The 17,313-nt window shown below is 35.7% G+C and overlaps 1 protein-coding gene across 8 annotated transcripts in view; it reads left to right on the top strand.

The window, feature by feature from the left end:
* ANKS1B (ankyrin repeat and sterile alpha motif domain containing 1B) overlaps positions 1-17,313 on the top strand; it is a 407,204-nt gene that overhangs the window by 88,552 nt on the left and 301,339 nt on the right. For all 8 annotated transcript variants that reach the window (XM_064419825.1, XM_064419814.1, XM_064419816.1 and 5 more), the window contains exon 9: positions 10,468-10,608. In XM_064419825.1, the coding sequence (XP_064275895.1) occupies positions 10,468-10,608 (141 nt within the window). The remainder of the gene's footprint in view (positions 1-10,467; positions 10,609-17,313) is intronic.

The raw sequence follows: 17,313 nt of genomic DNA, 5'->3' as shown, positions 1-17,313 counted from the left end.
CAATCAGATTTTAATTTCTGAAACATATTTTTTGCTCTCTGGAAAAACTGCTTTTGGTAGAATATAAGTAGACTGAGCTTAGATATGTAGAAGATTTATTTTTCAGAGTCATTCAGAGTCATATGTAGATATTTACCTGAGGGAAAAGACAACTGAGTTAATAAGGAAAGAAGCAGAACCTCTCCTGCAATCTAAACAAAAACCACATTGTTCTAGAACATTTTAGCTTTTGATGCTTCTGCATTTTAAGAGATGGGAATTCCGTAACATTTTAGATCTCTCATCACTGTTGTCAGCAGGTACCAATGCAGGTTTGATTGTTCTTTGTAATACACAGTGACTCAGATTAAATGAGTGTTGTACCTAAACATCAAGTTGCAGGAGTAGAGGGGGGGAAAAAAATGCTTTTGCATATAACTCAAGTCAACAGTGATTTCATGTGCATTCCATTAGTGTAAGAATTAAGTCATTAAGCTTGGAACTTGCAGTGAAGCCTGATGATCACCATCTGACAGGAAATGCATGAGAAAAGAACCATATGGGCATGTCTCAGTTGTTTTCTGTAGTGAGTGGAACAGCATCATTTTATCCCAACGGTATAACCAGGAGATGGAGCCTGCTAATGCTTCAGAGCAATGTGAACTTCTACAGGATACTAAGGGGTGGGGATTAAATGTATGGTTTCACTATAGTTGATTCAATGATTCTTTTGAAGTTGACTAAATAGGTATTTTCTTTGAAGCCTCAGTTTTGTTTGCCTTTCTTTGCTTCTTAGTAAGAGGTATACAAATAATCTTAATGGTAAATAGTGTGCCATATTTCACAAGGCAAAATAACTACACATGACAAGCTAATACAAAATAATGCTTTTTTTAAAAATTGCTTAGTAGCTGAAATTAGAGCATTGGGCAGTGTGTTTGAGCTACTTGTTTTATTTAATTTTTATTCTATCTTAATGGCAACAAGCAGATATGTTTTATAATAAGCATACAAAATAAATTCAGTATTTTTGTCCTTAAGTCTTCAAAGTTGAACATTCATAATGTAGGGTATCATTGTATTCTGTTGACAGATTTTTCCAGCCCCTGTTAATAAGCTTAGCAAGTAGAAAATTAATAGAAAAATATACTGGGCCAGATTCCTATACCTCTATAAAATATAATATCTTGAGGAATTCAGTTAAGGGCAAGTGCCTGATATTTACTATGCATTAGAAAAGTTGCCCATGGACATCAAGAGTGTGCTAGAAATGCGCCCCTTAGCTTTTCTGTGACTTTAATATAACTGGAATCCTTGCCTGAGTTCAGTAGTGTAAATTTTTAAACTGAGATCAGAATCAGAAACCAGATTTCCTTGATGTGTTTTGTCACATGATGCACGTGTTGGTCTTTATACCAGATTCTTTATTTTTCCAGAGAAATGTGAAGGTTGAATGACTTACACAATTTTTGAATATCTATTTTAATTCCTCTTCTCTTGACATCTATCCTTCCTAAATTTACCATAACTTTCAGTTTAGTGTCATGAGGGAAAATCTCAGGAGAGGTTCTTCAATTTTATTTGCTTCAGTAATTATTTGAGATTAAGCAATTTGCATTAATACTACCACTATTATTTTTGTTGATATTGGTGCTCTGCCTAATATTTCTGAAATATGGGCTGTTCACAATCTGCAAAGAAGCAGCCTCAATACTGGCTGTCAAACTTAGACAAAAATCATATTAAAATATAATTACTTTTTTATTGCTATGCTGGTTTTTCTTTCAATTGTTAATAGTTTCTTACTTATGGGTATTGGAATATTTATTGCCTTGCCTTTGTCTCTGTCAGTCGTGTTTCCTTTAAGAAATTGAAATAATTTTAACTGATCACAATTGTTTATTTAGTCGTTGATACCTCCTAAGAAATACAGTGCTTCACAGCAGTTATAGATAAAAGCAGATTACTAACTTGTTTATCTGTATTTTATAGGAGCTTTAAGACATTATATTATGAGTGGCTGGAGAAAGAATTTAAGTGTTAAGTCTTCAGCTGCTTAGGAATGTGTCTGGAAAAGAGCATAAAGGTGTGCTTGTATTGCGGTGGATCTTGTGTGGTGTTGAGTCTACCACAGGCAAAAGGAAACAGTAGCAATGAGCTAGCACAGAAAAAGCACACCCTGTCCTACATCTTCTGGCAGTACTGGTTATTGAGATGACTGCAGTGACATTGCTGGTTTAATTATATAAGACAGGAAAAAGCAGCAACTTGCAGTATATGAACTTCACACTGGCAGATTTTCCTGTTGGCCATAGCAAAGACTTTGCCTTCCTAGTGAAGATGATTCTGAGTGCTGCTTCCACAAGCTAAGAAATCAGGCTGCATTGAGAGCTGTTCTCCAGTTGATAGTACTCTGCATCTCTGATGGGAGGTGTGTTTGTGTGATCCTTTCCAACACCTCTAGAGAAGTCTGAGCCATTGCTTATGCTTTTGACAACAAAAGGTAGATTACTCTTTGGCTGATCTTTTCCAGTTAGGCCTTCAACTTCTATAGCCTCCTAAGACATTTCAGCTGTCAACTGTTCTACTGTGTTGTGTTTACATTATGTTTAGCACTTGGCTGCCAATATGGCAAACCACTAGTAATTTGTTACTGCTGGATCTGTAAATCACCTAGCAAAAATGTTCTTCAAAGCGCTTTTGATTGTCCAATCTTGACCAGCATTCATCTTCAGATGACTAACTCAGTACTGCATATAGTTCTTCTTTAGATTGCCTTTTTCTGTTCAGGTATGATTTTATCTTCTTTATTAAGGCAACAGTGGCTTAATAGAATAATAACTGCATTTTCATTGACACATTTCTACTGAGAATAGGCTAAGTGAAGAACTGTGCACTGAAGGCATAATAAAGTGGTGACTTCTGCCTACTCTCTTGCCACCTGATTTTCCCCCACTTTAATTTCTCTTCCTTCTGCTCTATTTTATGACAAATAATGTATTTTGTATAAGTTTCATCACACTGCCACCCACTTACCCACCCTCTTTTTCACAATTTAAAAAAAGGAAAAATGCAAGGTTTACAACTGATTTTCATGGTGATTACATAGCACTGCGATTTTCAAATGTTATATGATAACATTCACATGGTATAGGGCTGTTAAATACAGAGATGCCTCTGTAGCTATTCTCCAAGCAGTATTTTCTCTGAGACATTTAAAGCCAAAAGTGGTTGACATTGCTTTGAATTATGTTTTTTTTTTCCTTTATGCAAGGGCAAATATTCTGTAGCCTTTAATTCTGTTTAATATTTTTAAAATTATTAACACTAAATTTTGCTTTTCTGTGGTCTCCTATGCCCTTCATTATCAGTTTTTCCTTTTTCATCTGGTACATGAGTTTTTCAGTGAGTCACATTTTGGAGTGACTCATGTGCATATTGATTCAGGGAGATGCAAAAGTCTGTCATCAGCATGAAAAATTCCATTAACTTAATTGCAACTGCTCCTGTGGTTAAATTTCAAGACTCAAAAAAAAAAATTACCAAATTCCTTCCCTTTTTGCACAGCCCATATTTGTGTATACCCTTCCTACATACCAACATAGGTAAAATCTACTATGCCTGTGGGATGGAAAGGCATTCCTAGAAATGCATTTCTGTAGCAGAATGTCCTTGCAGTCTGTATGACTTCCTGGGTGAATTCTATTTTAGGGCTTTATGTTCATGTGCTAAGTTCTTTTTCATGGCAAAGTAAAGCACTTTAAATGTTTAAGGGTGAAAATAGTCTGATTTATTAGTATTAGGTATGTGCTCAAAATTAGACCAGTATTTAATACACATATTCACTTTATTTTAGCTAATGTTAAAAAAGAGAAATTAATTTGGCAGTTCAGTCCTGTCCCAAACACGTATATGAGAGTGCAGTAAGTTATGGAAGTGCTTATGTTTTGATGCATTATAGAGAAGTAGCTTAATCCATAGATTAAACAAATAACTTTTATTAAATCACAGAATGCACTGAGTTGGAAGGGGCCCACAAGGGTAATCAAGCCCAGTTCCTGGCCCTGTACAGAGCCATCCCCAACAGGCTATGCCTGAGACTTGTCCAAATGCTTCTTGAGCTCTGTCAGGCTGGTGCTGTGACCACTGTCCTGGGGAGCCTGTTCAGTGCCCAAACACCCTCTGGGTGAAAAACCTTTTCCTGATATCCAACCTAAACCTTCCCTGACACAACCTCAGGCCAGTTTTTTTGGGTCCTGTAACTGATCACTTGAGAAAACAGATCATCTCTTAGGTTTTTAAATCCTAAGACTTTTGCTCTATGGATGGTTGCATCCTTGTATGAGAGTAGTGCAAAGATTCAGAATCATCTTAATATTTGTTAATTATGCTACATGCAAGGATGAATTAAAAATTTCAAATGTATTGCTCTCCTTTCAATACATGTCCAGATGTACTCATTTTATAATCTCATTTTTACTGAAAATTTTGATCTTATTCAGTATACATTGTACTTGCCATTTGGTTCCAGGATGTATTTCCTGTATCGTGTCAGTTCCTGCTCTGGAGATAGAGTGATTTATTCTGGGGTGCTCATCGTGATAGGTGTCAATGGCACTTGCCCACTGAGGGGCAGCAGCTACACAACTGTGTAGTTTTCCTCGTGTATGTGAATTAATCATATTTGCCTAGTTAATGCATTTTGTGTTTGCTACATGTGGTCATTTCACTTGACTCTACTGACTTCAAGTGACAGAAATTTCTCCTCAGAATCAGATATCACTGTGATCTTGAGTTCCAAGGGTGTAACCTCTTCACATGTGGTGGTTTTTTTGGAGCTCCAGTCAGAAAAAATCACATGCAGCTGGGTTTGTGTGTATCATATGTGCAGTGGTGTTGTGACCAAGATTCTGCACCTGGGACTGCTAGAGCTGGGATTTGCAGAGTACTTTGGGTCATATACCAGTGAGGATAGTCACAGAGTCTCCCAAGATGATTCCTGATGTAGCCCAGCATTTATACAAACTCACCTTCAGTTTCAGCATAGCCAGCAGATCAGAAACACAAACGTAATGACCATCTTGGAGATGTTGAAATGACATGTCTAGCATCCCACGGGGATTAAAGCAGAGGCAGGTACAGAGTACTCTTCTCCATCATTCTGCTGCTGTAAGTACAAGACTGTCTTTGTCTTCCTGATACTTCTTGGCAGAATACAAGAGGTGCAGTCAAACTCTGGCCAGACTCTTAGCGAATGAAAGGGATGCAGGCTTGGAACATGTTTGTGAAAGAATGGCAGCAGATGTGCAGTGTAAGGTGAAAGACAAGATAATTAGGATGGGGAACAGAAAAACATTAGTAGGGAGAAGTTCTTGGGGGATGTGGGAAAGATGTGCTCAAGTTCCCAAAACCTTTCTGTGTGTGAGACATAGGAGGTATGTCATAATTGAGGCTTCTCCTTTTCAGGATCCTTACTGAATCTCAGAAGGGCGTATTTGCTTAATGCTGGGATGCTGCTGTAGAAAAATAGTAACTGATTGTGTTATATGTCATGTCCTAATGTTCTTTTGTCTTCTGCATACCTCAGGCATTTCCCCTGAGAGCAGCTTGGGCAGCAGCAGGGGGAGCACTGAGAGCACAGAACACTGTCCCAGCTCTTCTGTCCCTGGCTTGCCTGCCTGCAGCTGCTGGGGACAGCTGTGGCAGAGATAGACCTGATTATCCAAATTTATAGAGAAGATTCAGGAATGGTTTACTGTTCTATTAGTTCTTAATAATAATAATGTCAAAATAGAATACTAGGTAACAGGCCTGTAATTGTTTGCTTTTATTTCACAGTGTAAGGTACATGTCTTTTGGGCCAAGGAGAGTTAGAGGCACATCTCTGTTAGGATGATATAAAATACATGTTTGGCAAATTATTTCTACAGAAGAAACTTCCTACTGATCTCACTGTTTCAAGCTGAATGGCAACATTTGGCTTATCAAATGTCTGGCTGCTTTCTGCCTCCCATAAGTAGAACGGTATTGCCTTCTGGATTTCATCTTTACTGCTCCATTTAAAAATATTGTTTCCTAACAAAGATAAAGGATAAGGTAATGTTCCTGTCTCCAGAGCTATGATGCAATAGCAAATGGTAAATGTCCTGTTGTTTTGTATCTTTAATAGTTTGCTGATGATGTTTTTCTTTAGCAGATAATGTTTGAAAGGGTATGTAAAATACTTCTGCAATTGGATGATATTGTGAAAAAAACAGATACAAGAAGGAAAGGTTTTGATGTTTGGTTTTAGGTTTCACTAGACTAGTCCAGAAAAGTCTCCTGCGTATTTTGAAACAAGAATTGAGTAATATTTTTCCTAGCAGTGGCTGCTTAAAAATGTCAAGGCAGAAAGCAGACCAGTCTTCACTAAAAGCTGAGAAAAAAGGAGGGACTGAAAGGAAATAAGACATCTTGTATCATTTACTGTATTCCTTAAAAAAACTTGTCTAGGTAATAAGGTTGTATGTTAGATAGGAGGTAGTTAACATTTGATAAAAAGAAGGCCATACATAAAGGTATTTATGTATGTTTTATACATGGTGTACAGTTGCTGAGCTGTGATCTTGGTGACTAAATAATAGTTAAGATTCAAGCTGCTCTCACCTTTTCTTGCTGTTGACTTTTAAGAGTAGAAGACTTTCTCTGCTTTTTCTTTCCATATTCATCTGTATTTTTCTCTCTGTTGATAAATATTGGCTTACTCTCTTAGATTAGGATAGAGATTACAAGTTATTGTGATAAACAATCTGATGTGCATATATGTTTTGAGAATAAATAGCCTCTTTATAGAGTGTCCTTCAATCTAAAGTATCCTAGTACCTAAATTTTGGAAGACATTATTTAAATACTCATTAAGTATGAAAATGAGAGGTGATGTGATAGGCTTAGTAGTGTCTGAAGAAAATTTGTCACTAGTTATAGTGGTACAATGTCCTTATGCTAGATCTTACTACTCTCTCACTGCTGTATCATTATTATTCTCTTTACTCAGAGAAATTACTTTCTTAGCCTTTTACTACTGCAAGCAATGTCTAGTATTTGATTCAGTGTTCCAGTAAAAACCAGAGCTTTTAATAAAGCTTTAATTCTCTCTTAATATCTTGTGATTTCTCTACATTTCTCTCAAAATTTTCCTTTTGCATATCATATCTAATATCATGTAAGGTTTTCTGTCTGTTCTGTTTGAGGATATATGTTGCTTATGGTTGTGTCTCTTCTAACTTAGGCAGAAGTTCCCTTACTAAAGCTTAGTACTGCAGATTATACTCTCTTTGCCATTTCATAATGTCTAATTCAATTAATTGAGTAACTGTGATTTAGATGGCATTTTAAACTAGATTTGTTTGGGTTGTTTTAACTCCAAACAGGCATGAATAAGAGGTTCTAAATGGTGTCTGGTTTTCTTTAGTTGACAGAAATATCTACTTCTCTATTTATTTATTTCTTTTCTGAGAAGTGGGCATAAATAACTGTTTTTTCTAAAACTCTCCCTACAGTGCTATATCAAGGCTTCCCAGTAGTACACACAGAATTAGATTTTCATGTTCAAAGGATCTCTAAGGAGGTAAAATTAAATTATACAACAGAACAGAAAAATTAGGGAGTTCTGGGAAAGGAATAAAGGCTGTGAGAGAGTAACAGGAAACTGTGTGGTCTGGGTTTGGCGTTTTATGGGTGTGTGTGACAGTCTGAGCTCTGTGACTTGATTGTAGATTTTTCTGTATCTCGTTTGCCTCTCCAGACGCATCCGTCTTCCCAGGGTATGCAACCCCAGTCTATCAAATTTGGGACACTTGTGACCCTTTTCTCTCATGCAGCTATTAACTCCTTCCTCCCTCTTTGCAAATGCAGCTCTCTTTCCCTGCAGTAATTCCCACATATCTCTTTCCCACTGTCTGGGAGGAACTGGGCATCTGTCAAGCAGGGATGGGTGAGAAAGCTGATGGCAATAACTGTTTCTTCACCTTCCAAATAGACTTTTCCCAATGGTGCCTTTTTAGTGCCTTAGAGGTGGCAGAAATCTGTGCAAGTGTAAAAAGAGCTCACCCTGATCTACACTAGTCTAAATTAGTCTGTATCATGTTCATACCTGCATTGTCTAGTTGCACGAGAGTACCAGTTTGTTTCAGTCGTGTGTCTAATGAACTCTGGCATTGACTGATCCTTTTTCAAATGATCAGGAGATCTGACTAGGTACTTTGCGCTTCCTCGCATTCACATTGACATTAAATTCCTGTGATTCACACTCTATCTTAGGCTATTTATATAAAATACGTCTAATGGAAACATACAACTCTCATTCTGCTTGTCTATTTTGGTTTTACCGTTCAATAATTGTTTGGCATGGGGTTTTCTCACTCTGTTCCTGTAATGGCTAAATACTCATATGCTCCCTCTTCAGTGACTCTTGTAATTCATCTTACTTTAGTTGAATTGAAAATTTCTCACTTATGTGTGTGGGGTTTTTTACCTTTACAGGGCGCGCTGACATTTTTATATGACTTTTGTATTCACTCTCATTGGCTTGTAAGGTTACAGCTAATGTGTGTCACCTGCTTTCCTGTGCTGAGCACTGCTGCAGTTCTTTGCTTTTTACTCCAGAGGGCAAGAAGCGCTTTATTCTCTGGTAGAGCAATTCTGAGATTTAAAATACAAGTGTAGTGCGGCCACCATGGAAGATGATGTCATAAATAGAGGGGAAAGACCTCTAGTCTGCTTCCTTTGTCTATGCAAATACCTAGCAGTAATAGTCTTTCATGACCTACACTCTGCAGAATTAACCCGATCCTTTTAATAATCAGTGTGAGAGTATTGGTTGCTATGGCAATATATTCTGTGGTACTACTAAAGTGTCAAAATAACCTAATGAAATACCATGCTAAGAATGTTTTAGAAATTGACTTCTAAAAGAAAAAGTAACTAAATCCACCTAACTTTACAAGATAGATAGATTCATGAAGTCTGCAACAAGGGACCAATAATTTTCTAACCGAGGGGAATCAGAATCATGAAGTGGGATATATTCTGTTTCTCATCTTTGCATGAGTTGAGATAGAATTTCTAAATATTTTCCCTGCTTAAATTAATGGTATACCAACAACTTTTGTGTTAAGAAGTTAGCACAGGAGTCAAGAGTTGAATGATCCTCAGCTGTTACACAATTTGAGATAGTGTCTGTCTGTGCCGTGCCTTTGCTTCTCCTACGGTTTCCATCAGCTCGTGTTCATCTTTAGATCTGCTGTTGTTTCTCTACTTGTTTTCCTCCCTATTTTTCTTTCCCTTCTCTATTCCCTTCCTTGCAGCAGACTCCATGCATTTCTTTATTCTATTGGCTAAAATAATCTGCAGTTAGGTGTTGAGGTTTTAAGATGATTTTTACCCCATAGCAGCACTTTAGAGTTAATGTTACTGTCTGATAGCTGTGGTCAGCCATCAGTCTCCAACAGTGCTATTCTGATCAAGCAAAAATCCAGCCACTTCTGAAAGAAGTGTTCCTAACACAGCATTTAATATCTGAGTATCAGGCAGGCTGCTTAAACAAATTTGAAGCAGGCTAGAACAGCTATTTCATATGCTAATTTAAGTAGGAACAAAGAATTAATGTGTCAGTTGTTTTTTTGGGTTTTTTTCTGTTTGTTTTTTTACTTGTAAAAATTTGTGTTGATGTGAGATTTTAAAAATCATTCATTACTGGGCTAACTTTCTTCCTTCTCCTAAAATTAGTAAAAATTGCCATTGCAGTTTTGTTGGGGTGGATTGTCCTGTGTAGCAAAATAAAACAAATATATGGGAACTGACCACTGTTCCTATTTGTCTGTCAGAGAAAATTAGGATACTGGTTTAAGCAAAAATCAGCATTTTTTCCTTATCACTCAGATCAATATGTAAGCCACAGAGTTCATAAGTCAATGATTATTCCTGATACTTTTCATCCCTTCCAGACTATAAAGCAAAATAATACAGATAATTTTTAAATATTTTGTCTACAAGATAACACATTTACTACTAACAAATATAATGCAAAACCTGAAACCTCATCTTTTGATTGATTTAGTAGTTTTTGTCTGCAAAAATCTTGGACCCATCCAGGCACATGTTAGTTTATATTCTTTGTGGAATATCCTAAACATAATGTCATTACAGCAAATTTTAAAGTAAAATTAAGTAGAAAATGCCAATTTCATGGTAAAAAAGACAATAAAGATTTTCTATGTATATTGATATGTTCCCAATTTTAAAGTATAATTGCATATAGTTCAATATGCACCTTCCTTAGAAAGTATTATTTGCATACAACAGTTTAATAGTCGAGTAGAAACTTTGAATAAAAATAGCAGTTTATCTTTTGGTATTTCTGAATGGGACACTGAAGTTCATAAGATGAGAAGTTTTTTTGCAATATATATCACTGTGTTTAAGTTGAAAGTATTGTTTCTTTATGCACAGAGGCCTTCTTCAATGCGTTTGTCACCAAGGGAGGAAGAAGATGATGATGCGGCTGAAAATACTTGTGGACCTTCTGGTTTATGGGAGGCACTGACACCTTGTAATGGATGCAGGAACCTCGGATTTCCCATGCTTGCACAGGTATGTGATTCTCTTTTCATCATAAAACTTAGTAACTATGGAAGAGATGCTTAATCTCTGCCTTAACCCTTAGAGTTATTTATAGTCTTGCCAGATTCCCTTCAAAATTGCTACTTTCACTCCTCATTTTAATGTCAAAAGCTGCTTCCAAAATTAAATGTTGAGGTTCAGTCATCCTGCTGTAATAATTATTCATAAGAGTTTAATATGGAGACTGATGTTTACTACCCCTATTTTAGACAGATAGTTGCTGTGTTGGATAGCTTTCTTTTCCATCTGGAAAGAAATTTTGAAGTCACATAGTTTCCTTTGGGATAAGTACTCTATTTTTGGCCAGCTTCTAATTAATATAATGACATCTCAGCTATTTTCTTTATAGAATTAATTGAGGACATCATGCATAACTCAACAAATGTAAGAATATAGCCTAAGACTTCTTTCTGAAGATTATGTAAGTTAAAGAAAAAAATCCCCAAATGTTTTCAAATGCTCATCATAATACAGAAGAGAATAAATAGAAGTGGGTAATATATTTGGGTCCAAGTCCCAGAACTCTCGGACCAGACCAGTCTACAGTATCTACCAAAGCATTCCAGCAGCTGTGTCCTGAACAAGTGATATTGTATTTCTCCAGAACAGGAGGATGCTTATTGCTGCTTCTGGGTCTCCCTTGTTCTCTCCCCCCACCATAAATTAAGCACTCTCATTTGTGTAACATTTTTCCCGCACTTTTTTTTTTGTAGCGTTGAATGAAGACCTGCCAAATTTCTGTTTAGAAATGTCTGGTTTTTCAGTTGCATCCTTACTTGGCACTGCATTTAAATAGCTTTGTCAGATTCTTGTGTACCACATTGGAATTCCATATCCTGTCTCACCACACTTCATACACTGTTGCTTTCATACTGTGACTGTACCTTTTATTCCCTTTAAGTCTCATGGGACTTGCACCTGTTTGAAGTCAATGCTGAAGCCTTCCCTACAGTCAATGGAAACAGGATATGGCAGCTCATGTGCTTGAATAACAATGAGCACTGCCCTGTCTCTTGATAAAGAGCCTTTATATTCCTTTCCCCTTTCAGTAGCTGTTGCCTACTTCATACTATCCATCATTTTAGACATTTGGCGAAGTGCGGCGTTGTTGGAATCATCCCAACTTACAACTGGAGTACTAGTTACTAATTCCTCATTTTTAAGGATTTGTTTCAAAACATATTTCTTATATGGAACTTTTCTGATTTAAATATCACTTGTGGTTTAATTATTGTTAAACTTAACAATATGATGAACATACATGCCATTTTTGTTTTCTAATTTTAGAAAATATTTTTGTTTTCCTTGTTTCTTCTTTAGGTAAGGTGTACATAAAGGGTGCTATAAAATTGAGGGATGCCTTTGAAAGGCACAATGAAGTGTGGTTGTTTAGTTGGTTGGTATGTCTTTCCTATTTATAAAGAGAGATTCATTTCAACTATGATGTAAGTTTTAAGATAATGATTCCTGAATGAGTGTTATTCATGGTACTTAAATTTTAAGCCCAGACTTATGATATCTCATCCTTCTTGCTCTGAGAACAGCAAGATTGTTAATTATAATATATAATTAATAATAATATATAATATACAAAAAAGAGTATATTTATTATGCTTTCATTTATGATATGACAGATTGCCTTTCTAGATTGCTTCTATCCATAGAAATCCATGACAGAGATAGTTTTGGTCTTTTGTTGATTTCTTTTTATGGGAGAAAAGAAAGAAGTTAGGTGGTGAAAAATCTCCAAAGTAAAAGCCAGTGACTTTGGTTTTGATAAATTGTAGCCATCAGTGTATGCAGTCTTTCAAGCTGTTAGCTAATCTGTTGTATCTTTCACATTTACTTCAGAAGGCAGCAGAGAACATCTTGTCCTAAGGGATTGAAAACACAAAGTATATATGTAAATTAAATATGTAAATATATATGTAAATTAAGAACAGAATCTGGAATTGGTCTAACAAATTATATATTGTGTGCAAAAGCATGGTTTAGTAAAAGTACAAAAATATGTTTCTGATACTCATGTCAGTGCACTAACATATCAGAAAGCACGGACATCTTCATGAAGAAACAGTGAGATAAGGGTATTTGACACAGTGTCTTAAAATTGTACTCTCCTAAAGATCCAAAAATAGGGAAAAGGCTCTATCAATTACTCTGGGACTCAAACGAGTTCATTTTTACACTTCTCCTTTATTTAAAAATAGATTTTGCAATTGTATAAAGATATTGTGTTTGCACATCAAAGGTGAACAAACATAAAGATTGATTCTTGCTTTATATACACAGTGAGAGGCACAGTGATAACATGAAATTGAGTTTTAGGTGGGATTATGAAAATGTCCATCTGTGACCTAGTGAGCTCACAGTTTTCAATATGCCAAAGGAAAGGGGAGTAATCTTGACAAACTTTGTTTCTTTTTTGCAGTTAGGGAAAAAAGCTTGCCTGAAAGTACTTATGGCATGCAGTGTGTTATTGCTGTCTCTACTGTGCTGGGAAGTGTCATTTTAGAAAGGGCTATTATAGCAAGTTCTTTTTAAAATGTTATTTAAGACCTAGTATAGCAGCAATACAGGTGTTCTCAGAACAATCAACTCTTTTTTACAGTCTCAGAATTGGTGAAGTGCTGGAAGAGCTTTATGGAAAAATCTTTGTGCCTTGTAAAAAATTCAGGGGTTTAGAATATGCAGCTGGATTTTTTGGAGACTGAAATTTAGATATGTCTTCTTATTTTAGCAGAGAGTGTAATCCATTTGTAGGTTATTATTTAGGGTTAATTTGGGCCTTTATTCTGAGGTAATCTTTGGTTTAGTGCAAAAATTCAGTACCCACATACATATTTGCATTTTCTTGACAATAAAGCAGCATACTCTGAACGTATATATATAATTTCATTTTCTTTTTCAGCACATTGAAATTGAATATTTCTCTGCTAAGGGGCAAATAGGGCCTGATGGGCAGAGATAAATAGAGGGCAGTCTGCAATGTCAGAGAGATGAGTGCTGCAGAGTTCTATATGATCCCTCCAGTATTATCAGTTTAAAGCAAGCAGTTCACACACCTTAATCTTGCCAGCCATACCAGCATATTTTTCTAATTATGATATGAAGTAATTGTGAGATAAGGCAGGTTTAGCTCTGTCCCATTTAGGATGCTGCTAAGTCAGCTTGACTGGACTGTGACTTGACTTGTGTTGTATGTGCAACTTCAAAATCCTGACAGTTATTCTGTGTGTTTGACATGATGACAGCCAGGAACACCTCATCTTTTACACCTCTGTTACAAAATGAAAATAATATAAAGAGTGCACTGCAGTTGCTATGGAAAAATTGAACTTTGATTCAAAAACCATAAGTATAAATCTTCATGTTGCCAGCTGCTGGGAAGCATGGCTCTTCATGGAAAACTTACCTAAATATTTAAATGTTATGTTTCTAGCTTAGTGTCAAATTTTCATCTTTTAAGAGGGAATGAACTTCTGGGAGACCTTGACATTTTCCTTTAAGACTGATCAACATCCTGCTATATAACCCTAGGGTTCCTAGAGGTAGGAACTCCAGCAGCTTTATCATGTGTCCACCTGTGGAAGAGAGACATTCCCCCAAAAATGCCTTTTTATTTAGAGGGAGGGAAGAAAAAATGAACTCCTAACTACATTTTTAGGAGGTGAGAACTGTATGTAATATTTTCTTTATCAATACAGGCTATGGTGGGAATATTTAAATTTGGAGTTTGATGCATCTGTTAATAGGGTTATGTATTTCATGTCTGCCTTCCAGAAGATCATTTTGTCTGTCTGTACTTCTTTTAATAAATTTTAAAAAGTAATTTTTTAATGGGAAGAGAATTTGTATACTGTTGGTATTGTAGAAACTAGTTATGGTTGTTCTGTAGAAAGTCTGACATTGAAAATTATTATGTTGCAATTATTTTTACATTCTCAAGTCAGCTCAGGATATGTGAGAGATGAATGGGGTAATTAAGGTGGGAGCTAACTCAGTTTTCACAAAGAGATCAAATCTGCTCCTAAAAAACCTGCTGTACTGATGCTCTCTGGAGAGAGTCAGCATGGCTATATGTTATCTCTTTCTATTTGTTATCTCTTTCTTTTTTAATATTGGGAATTTTATTTAGCATTGTTTGTTTTCATTTTAACATATTCTTTCAGTTTGAACTCCTTCTATCTTCAGTTGCCTCAAATATTTTCTTCAATTTCAAGCTCGATGACAAATGTTGAAGTAATTTTTGAACTGCTATGGTGCAGGGGAGCTAGTATAAAAGAGGAAGTATTTCGTCTTTCCTTTTTAATAAAAACAGGAAAAAACCAAATAACTTGTTTTTAATTAAACAATAATGGCTGAAGTGTTTCAGCTTTGTTTTTCAATCCATTAATAACTTTACTTTTCAGTGATTCAGTGAAAGCACATTTCAAACTAGACTGGGAAAGAAGCAGATTTGGCTCATCTTAGTGCTGAAGTTCTCCAAAATTAGAAACAGAAAGTCTTGTGGCATTATCTAATTTATATGTTACAGGGGAGGAAACCTGTCTCCTTATTTAGTGATGATGTAGACAAAGTTGAGACAGCTTTGGCCTAAAATATACCTGAGTATGTATAGCCAGAGTAAGATTGTTATATTATCTATAATAGTTTCCTATAGTTTCTAACCTTCAGTAAAAAATATTATTTTTCTTCCTAATTTAGTAGATTAAATTAGAAATTTACATAAATTAGAGTAACATGGAAAGCTCTACTACTCATAAAAAATATTTCTGTTAAACTCTTGATTTGCAATGTTGTCTCTTTTGCAGTAAGCTTAAGTCTTATTAGTAATTTCAGGAACACACCACCCACACACTGAAGCAGCTACTGAAAAGTGCAATATGTATTCTGCCTAGAAAGAACCAGCAGGTGATGATTATACCCTGCTGAACAGTGATAGAAAATAAGTATATTGAAAAAATTGCGGTTTATTTTAGTGCTATACTACATTTTCTGATTGTGTGTTAAGGAATGCAGCTGAACATTTTATTCTTGCATATGGTATGTATTACATGTGTAGCTTCTGAATTTCCAGTGTAAATTTGGAGTTGCCCATGTAAATTTGTGATGCCTTGTTGAAAAAACATTTTTACTGTGCTAGTTGTGTAATCTAGACACCCCTACACAGGTGTGTGGTATGACCAGAGAAGTTACAGTCTGTTTATCCTTGGGTATTTTCAGAATTGTCTGATCAAGCTGCTAAACTTTGCTTCAACTGCAAGTTTGGATGAGATGACTTCCAGAGATCTCTTTCATATCATTGCTGACATCTATGTTCTATAATCTTCTGTAAGGCTATGGGGCCTCAGATGAGCTTATTTCTTTAAAAGTTTAGGACTGCCTCTGCAGTTTGTAAATGGCTGTTTTTGAAAATTTAGCTATCCTTGTCTAGCACTGTGTAAATCTGGTCACTGCTGGGATGTGTTATCTCTTGGTGTTATCATGAAACAGCAAAATTAAACGGGATGAGAGAGAAAGGAGAGAGGTGTCAAAATGTACTGGAACTATTGATGTGTGCCTGAAATAATCTGAAATATTCATGGCTGTAGTGATTTACAGGATTTAATTTAATTCCTATTAATGGTATTCACATTCACATAGAAATTATTGTTGAATTGAACATTGTGACATACCTAACTGAAACAAGTCACAATGGTAATCTGGGAAGATCAGAAGACACAATTTCATGGACTGTTTTTGCTTTCAGTGCTGCCTCTCAAATGATGGGAAAATGAAAAAAAAATAATCAATTTGAATTGCCCAGTGAATAGATAGCAGTAGCACATGGCAATTAGTTTTGTACATGAAAGAAGTTCAGCTTCATGTTTGGAAACTTCATGCTTCATAACAGAAATATTAAAGTAGTATATTAAAACCTGAAAATTTATATTGATCTTCCTGGTTATTCTGACCAAATTGGGCTACTAATTGTTCACTATTAATGTTTCCTGGGGGAAAAAGCCATATTAAGTACACATTGTATTTGTTGCTCCTACCATAGTAAGAGGAGGAAGAGTGCTAGTGTTGAGGTGTTTGGAGTTAAGATGTCAGTTGAGTGGGGATATCTGGACATGGTGATTACAACATGGATTTGCTACACTGATTAGCCATGCAGTCAAGCTTTGTGTCAGGTTGTATTTCTGTGAAGGGCTGTTTAAAGATACTTGATGTTTTGGGACTGTTTTTGAGCATAAAAACCTATTTTCTATTTTTTTTGGTTTGTTTTTAATTATGTTAAAAAATATATCTGAGAACTGAGCTAATACTGGAACCATGAGGGATATTTTTTCTTACTTCAGATTTTATAGTATGGAAAATCATGGATTTGTACAGTGAGTCCATGAGAAGTCTGTAAAATTTATAGACCTGATTTCTTTCTGAAGAAAATACCTGACTAGACAGATGGACTTTTAAAAAGAATAACTCTGTAGTACCTAACTGTGAATCCTCTCTTGTTGTGCAAAAGGAAATGCATGCCTTGGCTTTAAAGTCATGCATAAGTCACTTTAAAGTCTAGTGGATCTATTTTACTGAAAACCTTTAATGCTGATATCCATTATATTGAGTCTAAAAATAGGATAGATCCTGAATCAGTGAATTTCTTAAGTATAAGCATTAATGTGCTCAGTC

The sequence above is a fragment of the Passer domesticus genome, chromosome 5 (genome assembly GCF_036417665.1).
Source record: "Passer domesticus isolate bPasDom1 chromosome 5, bPasDom1.hap1, whole genome shotgun sequence".
Taxonomy (NCBI): Eukaryota; Metazoa; Chordata; class Aves; order Passeriformes; family Passeridae; genus Passer; species Passer domesticus.
This window is presented reverse-complemented; position numbering and strand designations above follow the sequence as displayed.